We start from the raw sequence: 10,003 nt of genomic DNA, 5'->3' as shown, positions 1-10,003 counted from the left end.
ATAGCGCTGAATTACCTCACTGACCCAATACATACTGTAGTCTCTATGACATAGATTTTATGATATTTTATAATCTTTATTGGTATTATCTTTTTATATGAGAAACTGCATCGATGTTATTACATTGATCATATACTGTAGATACTTGTCGGCTGCCGCTAAAAAATACCATATCGCGGCCTAGAATATATCGGTGTGCAACAAAAAATCTCACTGGAACATATCACTTTTTTAAAATATCGTTATTTGGAACTACTTTAAACTGAAAATAGATTCAGTTAAGGACATTTTATTTCCAAGTATAGCTGTAACCTGAGAAGCAACACGTTCAATAGCGGGCTCCATGATCAAAAGAAAGTGGCTACGAAGAAACTAGTCAGTGAAAGTATAGATCGAAAGGTAAGAAGGCCCCTAGATACGCTTCAACCGGACATTCTTAGTAACTCAACGGTACTCTGTAGATAATAATTTATGTCAGTTTCTTTGCCTGTACGTGTGAGAAACTATAAATAACAAAAACCATTTTTTATAGGAAGAAGAAAATGTATCTGAGGAAACTTCTTTATTGTAGTATTACATTCAAACATTGCCAAAATGTAGTGTAAGGGATAAAAGAAAAAATAAAGAGGAGGTAGTTTTTTAATGAAAAGACTCAACCAATTGAAGTGATGAAAAGACCGCTTCTGGACTTCACATTTATTCATCTCACATGCATGCATAACATACACGCACACACATACACACATATATATATATATATATATATATATATATATATATATATATATATATATATACATATACATATACATATACATATACATATATATGTAAGTGTGTGCACATATGTGTATGTTCATGTGTTTTTGTGTGTTTCCAATATGATGAGACAAATAATCATATAACGAAAATAACAGATAATAGATGGCTATGAAGAATAACAGAATGTGCACTAAAGATTTTAAACGAAGTAGTGGAAGGAAGAGAAAACGATGGATTGACGAGCTATTAAAGTTTGAGGGTATAGACTGGCATAGAAAGACATGAACAGACGCGTGTGGAAGGGGCGGACATGTCTGAAGCTTTGTCTTACTGTGGATGATCCATTTTTTTAATTTTTTTCTAAATCAGAGAGAGAGAGAGAGAGAGAGAGAGAGAGAGAGAGAGAGAGAGAGAGAGAGAGAGAGAGAGAGAGAGAGAGAGAGAGAGAGGAGGGGGCAATTAGTGTAATTATTGTTTGCAACGAGAAAGACTGTTGGTATAATTGAAGGCTGTTTGTTCATTTTTATTGTTAGCTTAGACCGGTAGTGAATACCTTGAGCAAATGCTTGTTTTGATTGACTGCTGGAGGGGTGAGTTCTTGAATACTGTGATTATATTTATATTATTTTGAATCATTGTGGAAGTTTTAAATTCATTTTAACTGTAACTGTAAGTTTGCTTATCTTTGCTTGGAGTGGCTGTGAATGATAGAATCTGTTTACTATTTATCTTTTATTATAGTTCGATTGTTTAGTTAGCTAGGAATGTCCTTAAGTGATTTTTTTTTTCTTTTTCTTTTTATCTGCTTGACTGCAGCAAGAGGCAGTTGTGTTTTCGAATGTTGGTTTGCATTTATTTTTTCAACCAGCTTTTGGAGTAATTTATTCACCTTAACAGTCGTAATTCCTCCGTTGGAGATTCAGGATTTTAAATGCTTTTAATGATTGTGACCCGTCTTATAAAAGGACTTGGATTTGATTTCTCTAGGGATTTGGGATATACTTGTTAAAGAATAGACCTGTATAAAGGAATTGGCTTGGAATGCTCTTTTGGTGAGGATGATGACTATGATGATATTGACGACTAGACTGAATAAGATAGTTTTGTCAGATTGACAGAAGATAGTGTTACCATAGAGTTGTGCCAGTTAGCCGTTAAAGACATTTCGGCTTTGTGTGGACGACGCGACGGTGTTCAACACACACACACACACACACACACACACACACACACACACACATATATATATATATATATATATATATATATATATATATATATATATATATATATATATACATGGGTTGTGTTGTAGGTTTAGTTTCAAGTTTGTTGTAAGGTTGTTGGGGTTAATTTAACTTGTCTTTTTTTTTTTGTATGTTAAGTTTTGGTATTTTTTGTTGTCTGTTGCGGTTCTAGTTTAAGAATTATAGATTAACAATTATATTAATAGGTATTGAATTATATTATGAATGATATAGCTTTAAGGATTATAATGAGTTTCTTCTATCCAAGAGTCCAGTTATTGATAGGGTACGGGGAAGTTTTAAGCTGAAGAGACCATTGTCAGTAACTGTCCCATACCGCTATACTGCAGACTCAATGGACTAGCAACAGCTGATTATTATGATATACAGTACATGGTTGTGCCTGTGTGCATATATAATTTTGTGTAGATTTGTATTTTTCTTTGTATAGATATATACGTATATGTATATATACAGTACATACAATATATATATATATATATATATATATATATATATATATATATATATATATATATATATATACATACACTGTATGTACTGTGTGTATATGTATATATACATATATATATATATATATATATATATATATATATATATATATATATACTGTATATATATATTATATATATGTGTGTGTGTGTATTTTGGTCAGACCAAAATTGAGGAAACACTAAAAGGAAGAAGAATCAAATTGATGAAAAGAAGACTTGGAACAGGGTGCCAACTGATGTTTGCTTTAAAGGATTAAGCTGAAAATATTATCAAAAATAGAGATAGGGTGGTAAAAATTGCAGGGGATTTCTATACAATACTATACAAACAGTAGTGATATAAGATACGACTTTGCCAATAGAAATAATGAAACACCTGGGCCGGTACCAAAAGAGACATTAGGGGAGGTAAAGAAAGATTTTAAAAGACATTAAAAGAGGCAAAGCAGCAAGAGGAGATTTCATATTAGTAAAACTAGCTGAATTTTACACAAAATGTCTGCAAGAATGCTCTATACTTACAGTTTGGAAAGACTATTTCATTATGCTAATTCGCTAAAAGGGAGACATGAAAAATTACTGCCCAATAAGTTTACTCAACGTAATATATAAAATATTTACAAAGATCATATGAGACTGAATAGAAAGACAGACTTTAATCAACCAAGAGAGCAAACAGGCTTTACAAATAGGTATTCAACAACTGATCATATCCATGTAATTAACCAGCTAGTGGAAAAATCAACGGAGTATGTTAAACCACTATGTATGGCATTCATAGACTATAAGAAAGCTTTTGTTTCTGTCAAAACTTCAGCAGTAATGAAATCCCTTCAAAGACAATGAATATATAAATGTTAAATGTAAGAAAAAGACATACAGTATAATGAGAATGACAGATAATAGATGGACATTAAGAATAACAGAATGGGTCATAGAAATTGCAAAAGAAGCAGGTGAAGGAAGAGAAGACGATGGATTGACGAACTAAGAAGAATTGCTGTTATAAACTGGCATAGAAAGATCTTAAACAGACACAAGTGGAAGGACATACCTGAGACCTTTGTCCCTGCAGTGGACTATTAATGGCTAATGATGATGATGATATGCATATGCAATATATACACATATCACACATATATTTACATATATACATTTTATATGCATTATATATACATATAGATATATGCATATATATAAACACACTCATATACACATATATTCATACATATATGTATATGCTCACTATTGTATACAGTATAGATATAATATTTAATTTATATATGTATATATACAGTATATATGTATGTATGTATGTATATCTGAATCGAAGACAGCATCTCTTCGGACAAATGCTGTCTTCGGTTTTGTACAACACCTAAGATATCGTCTAGTCATTATAAACGTAAAGTAACATGCATACTGTATTTTTGTGAGTGTATTAAAGAGACGAAGATATTTCAGCTTTAATGCAAACGAAATGTATAAAATGCAAATTAGTGTAAGTTACTGTATAATGGCAACGAAGAATATTATTGGATGGACATATTTCATTTGAGCTCTGTACTCCGATTGAATGTTTATTTATGAAACTGCCAAGTCATATTGTGTGTTATTGTAAGATATAAAAGCGATCACGCATGAAATTTCTCTCAATTTACTAGAATTGTATAATTTTTTTAGAAATTGTCAGAAACCCGGTTATCATTGTTTGTTTGCAATAACTTATTCATATCAGGAGTCAAAAGTAAATTTCTTGCTGATTGTTTATTTCCAGCTCCTATTGCAAAATAGGCATTACCAGAGGAAAAGTGACTGAATAATCTCTGCCATCTGATTTATTGAGCTAGCCACTTAGTGCCACTGGGTTCCTTTATCATTTTTACTTCAAAGACTGTTCCGTAACTCAGTGCAATTATCGTATTGACAAATAACGATTAGAAAAAGGTTAAATTATGCTGGGACGTCATCTGCAACAAGCCTAACATATGGCAGAGGTTCACTGGCAATAATTGATCAAGTTCCTTTGAAGCATCGCTATTCTTGCCTCAGGCTCAGTTCACTGAACTGTGACTTAGAAAGTACCATCAGGAAATGTTTTTTTACGGCCAGATGCAAGAGGAGCTTTTGTTTATCTTATTCTCTCATTATTTTTGTGTAAATTGTATTGATATCACTTCTTGGATGCATTGTGTATGCTCCTCGGTGGTAGCGGAAGGTTCCTAAACAGAAGGAATGCAGTGGGTAGAATTCATACCTTCCCCAAAATAGCTGAATCGATAATGAACATGCCATGGAAGTTACCGCGTTTAACAATTGTGCCAATTAAACATCGTGGTAACCATCGTGGCAAAGATAACTGTAAAATACACGTGCCATACGTATTTTGATCTTTGAAACTGAAATATGTCAATGGTGCACCAGTAAATGTATGCTAAAAGTTGCATAACTGACAGACTTATTTTTTTAATACACTGATGTTATAACAAATAAATACTCTTGATGTTTAATACACTGACATATTTATTAATGAAATTTACTTTTTCATTTCAAAGTAATATCTTTAAAAAGTGCTGACTTCATAAGATTGCCATTTTACAATAAGTTAGAAAAAAACTTAAGAAACTATACTGGGAACATAGTTAGACTTATCAATCATGTTACTAAAAATAATACATCACCAAATATTATCAGAGGATATTTTCTATATAACTAAGAATTTTTTTTACCGTGATAAACATGTAATCATAGACATTTTAAGCTAATTGTTAAATGCATTTTAGCATACGTTTAAATGTTTTAAAAGAATTTTTCGGATAATTCAGAATAATGTCTTCGCTGGTTGTAGTTAACGATGATATATATATATATATATATATATATATATATATATATATATATATATATATGTATGTATATATATATGTATATATATATACATATATACATATATACATATATATATACTTATATACATACATATATATATATATATATATATATATATATATATATATATACTCCTATTTCTTTTCCCTTACAGATCCGTACGTAAAGAGGACTAACTTATATATAGAAAAAAATCTTGTCTGTAAAATCGAACTTGAGTAATGGATCAATGAACATTTGGTGATAAAAAATTGCATAACGTATTGAAACTAATCTATTAAATAAATCACAATCAAGAGCGAGTGGAGACAATGTTATTGTGGTTTAAAGTATCAATAAGCCTTCTGTTCTTGTTCTCCATAAACATTGACGATCTAACTGCCAGTGCAGCCCACCTACCGAGACAAGGTTCTGGCAACAATCGCCACAGTTCCCACCCAACTAGCGGACGCGTAATATTCCGACAAGGTCGTCCTTTAGCCAGCCCTCCTCCCCGAAGCCATCTACCCCAGAGACCTCCTACTTTAGGACCCTTGGGCAAACAAGGACCTCCCTTTTCACCTTTTCGAACAAAGGAGGAATGGAGCGGGCCCTTTGGGTCTCTCCAACACCCGCCAGCTGTAAGTCAACATTTCCCAAATGGACCCGGTCATGACAGTCCTCCACATGGATTCAGAGATGTTCCTGCCGGTGGCCCGCACGAGGTCCTTAAGGATGGTGAGTCTTTTGCTTTACTTGTGTGTGGGGGGGGGGGCGGAAATTGGGAAATAATCATCCTCTAATAAGGAAGCATCAGAATACATATATTTGTTGATCATTTCATTAATATTACTTCATCTTTGTGTTCATTCCCAAATACTTGCGTGTAGACTCTCCCGAATTGAGTAATTTTTTGCTCTTATAAATTCGTTTATGCTTCTAAGAGTACTAGATTTTACCAGATCATTAACATCAATATTTAGACAGTATTCTGGTGTGCATTGAGATTCCCATTCCTAAAGACTTGGGCTGTTGTTTTCTTCGGGGGTTTCATGCAACACAAAATCTCCCTCCCACAGTTCCCCTCCATTTCTGCCCAGAGTTAGATAAAATCAATCCACTTCCCTACCAAGCAATAGCTTTTCAATATTACAAGTCGGGACTAGATAACAATGTTACAGTTGGCTACTACACAATTACGGCATTGTTTACTAAGTAAAATACAGATTCCCCCAAATTTCAAAACATTTAAACAAAGCAAACTGATTATTTTTTTAAAACCTAATTAGAATTATTTTTCATTATTTGTTTGATTTAATATTAATCACCATAACAACAATAACAATTCAAATAAAAACGACTAAAACAACATGCAATGGTTCTGATTTACTAATATTCTAAACGGACGTTACAAGTACACCGGTTATGGCAGCCTACTTCTGTATATATCTCGAGAGAGAAACAGCCCAAACTCCAAAGGATATCGTATTTGTTCCTTGGAGGAACCAGAGAAGGAATCTATTAATATATCAGAAGAAATTTCCGTATGCAACTCTGGTTTGATCTTTCAAATTACTAAGAAAAAAAATAGCATCAATGAAAATTTATTTCCTCTTTCCCAACCCCTTTGTAATTCAGTCTTTCTTTTCTTTTATTTCTTTGGGATTTATTTAGATTAGAATAACCATTATTATTGTTTAAGGGCATTCGCTTTCGGTTTAATGAACTCTTCCATAGCACGGAAGCAGTAGCTTCCCATTTCATGCAAGAGAAAACCGATCTTTCGTCATGTAAACCCTTAAAATATAAACAAAGGAAAACTTTAATGGCAGTTTTATCTCCTCTGCTCTCAGGACCTGGAGGCTGCAACACCGTCGAAGGCTTCCGGTTTGCTGGGGAGATATGGTACGCTAACGGCTGTCGACGCAGGAAGTGCATTCATTTCCGCGGCTCTTTCTTCACGGAAACTGACGCGTACGTATAATTTTTTTTATATATGTATGAACACTAAGGGCGGTGTCTCGCCAAGACTTTATAAGCGATTTTAATCATCTAATTACCATAGTTTGCTCAAAAATTGCCAATAATTTCCTATTTTGTTATATACAGAGACTGGGCACGTAAGGTAAAATAATGACGTAAATTTTGTCAGTAAACGATTATTTGTAAAGACGTGGCAGTACTCTTCTGATATCATTCTTACTGAAGAACATAAATAAAACTAAATTCATTTTAAATGACTTTCAGCAAAAGTTAAATTTATATTAGACAACTTGGTCGAGTAGTCTTGGCATTATTTTTTCTTGAAACTCGTGAGAGAATCGTGATTGTTTTGTAAGTTCCCAAGTATTCTTGTTACCGAGACTCTCCAACTCTCCAATATTCGGAGATTCTTCTTCTTCTTCTTGGGGTATTAAAGCCAACACTTGTTGTTGCCACGGGCCTTTCCCTTTGTTGGCCCGTAGCATTCGGAGATCTGGCTAGAGCGCAGTTTAATCATTGTGACTGAGTAACTTTGTGAGAAAATTAACGTATTTTCAGACAAGTGCGTAAGTTAATCTGAAAATGAGAACTTTTGGATCTAAAACTAGTTTTTTGTATAATTGACAAATCAAACTAAGGCTGACTTGTGAAGGGCTCAGAATCAAATGTGCTGTTACTGTTCTCAAAATATTTTATTTTTTCCTTGTTTCCTCTCCTCACAGGGCTATTTTCCCTGTTGGAGCCCCTGGGCTTATAGCATCCTGCTTTTCCAACTAGGGTTGTAGCCTAGCAAGTAATAATAATAATAATAATAACAATAATAAGTAATAAAATCTAGCCAAAAAACCAATTGGTGTCTCCTATTAACGCGCTTTTTCCCCTTCGTATGAGGTAACACGGTTGCCTTCTTTGGAAGGACTTTGCTTTGCTGGAAGCTTCAATTGAATCATTGTCGAATATTTTGATAACTACAATACGAAATTTCCAATAAAAAAGTTAATGGTGAGCCATTTTCAGAACAATGTACAATCTTAAAAATTTTGAATACTGAGCACGGTTTTACAACAAAATGATAATAAAGATGATAATAATGATTAAACGACATGCAGTGTCTCTGAAATACTGCAAGTATTCTAGCAATAGAAATTTAGTATTTTGAGCAAAATTGCCTTCGCCTACTGTATAGTAAGTAATCTCTTTTGCTATAAGTTTGTGCCCGCGTGCCAACAAGAGAAATACAAACTAGCCAATGCAGTTGTGTAATCTTTATGAATTTTTATATTTTTTGAATGATAATGATGGTTATGATTCAAGATCGAATAAATGAAGGGTAAAATTTTGTGCAAAAAATGTATGCTCTCCTCCTTAAAATTAACTATTTATGTGAATTCGTGATTGTTTTTTAACATAACCAACCTTTTATTAATATTCAACCTAAGTTTCTCATCTGAAATTATTCCATCTTGGAATTGTACCACCAAATTTTTACAAAAGTCGTTCACCCATTCTTGAATTATCATCGTTATTGTTCAAATTACGTTGCGCTTACCTTGCAAGCTCAAGATGTTTTCATTCCGCATTGCCCCTGCAGTACAAAGCCACAACGAAGCTTTCAAAGATGGTTGATAATAATTCAATGCATGCTCATCTGAATCATTACAGGTGTGATACGGAGATATACAACACGACCTACAAATGCATAATTGAAGTGGACACACAAGCCCAGTACCCTGATTGTTGCCCCAGGTACCGATGCAACCCGGACAACCTTGGTAACGACGTCAAATAAATTGCTTTAGGAACCGTAAAGTGTCAGGGAAATTTTCTTTGGAAAGGGATTACGATGTAAGAGAAGTTCTTTGAACATAAGATATCGATCCTCGAAATGTGCATTATGTAGTTATTTTCTTGTTTATCAAGATACTTGTACTACAATCATTCACATGCATAAGCAATATCACGTAAAATTTTATGTGAATACTAAATGCAAACATAATAATGATGATTATAATTTTTACTGGTTCGAAGTAAAATATAGTAAGGATCCTTCAATCTTTTGCTGTTTTCGAGGGCTTCTCTTAGCCGTTGAATAAAGCCGCTTGTATCAAGTAATAGGTCTTTATGGTCTCTTCTATTCTGATGATTCTAAGCAACAGAAGTCCTGATAGCCGCTTCTCAAGATCTGCTTTGATCTTATACAAAGTTCCTATTTCTTTAAAGTCGTATTATGAGCATTAACAAGGAAAAGGTCTAATGCTTAACAACTTTAGTATTGATTTGTGTATATTTCATCTTAAATAAACATCAAAATACTACTCATGCTTTTATTAACCTTTTGCGGATCATCTTAATTCTTGTCGAGTACTTGAATTACTGTTGCACTCTTAAGAAAGAAAAGTTTGAAGGAATAACCGTGATATAACATGCATTTAATGAAAGTTATTTCTAGCTTCTCTTACAGGTTAAGAATCTTTACAAGCCCGGTAGTTTATCAATTGGGGGATGCAACCCTAATTTCCATAAATCTCTACCCTATCAAAAATAGTAGAGAAGTTGTACAGCAGGCCATAAAACATTGAAAAGTGGTCTTATCAGTTCGATTATTCTAGTTTAAAAATGTCTCCAAAC

General features: G+C 33.3%; 1 protein-coding gene across 1 annotated transcript in view; it reads left to right on the top strand.

Moving 5' to 3' along the window:
• The window catches only part of LOC137623702 (uncharacterized), a 468,677-nt gene extending 458,987 nt beyond the window's left edge, over positions 1 to 9,690 (top strand). The window contains exons 5-7 of the mRNA XM_068354528.1: positions 5,568 to 6,130; positions 7,246 to 7,366; positions 9,038 to 9,690. Coding sequence (XP_068210629.1) covers positions 5,725 to 6,130; positions 7,246 to 7,366; positions 9,038 to 9,164 — 654 coding nt within the window. The 5' untranslated portion in view covers positions 5,568 to 5,724 and the 3' untranslated portion in view covers positions 9,165 to 9,690. The remainder of the gene's footprint in view (positions 1 to 5,567; positions 6,131 to 7,245; positions 7,367 to 9,037) is intronic.
• The last annotated feature ends 313 nt before the right edge of the window (positions 9,691 to 10,003 follow it).

This window comes from Palaemon carinicauda, chromosome 30 (assembly GCF_036898095.1).
Source record: "Palaemon carinicauda isolate YSFRI2023 chromosome 30, ASM3689809v2, whole genome shotgun sequence".
Lineage (NCBI taxonomy): Eukaryota > Metazoa > Arthropoda > Malacostraca > Decapoda > Palaemonidae > Palaemon > Palaemon carinicauda.
The sequence above is the reverse complement of the archived record's forward strand: the minus strand, read 5'-3'. Positions and strand labels throughout refer to the sequence as shown.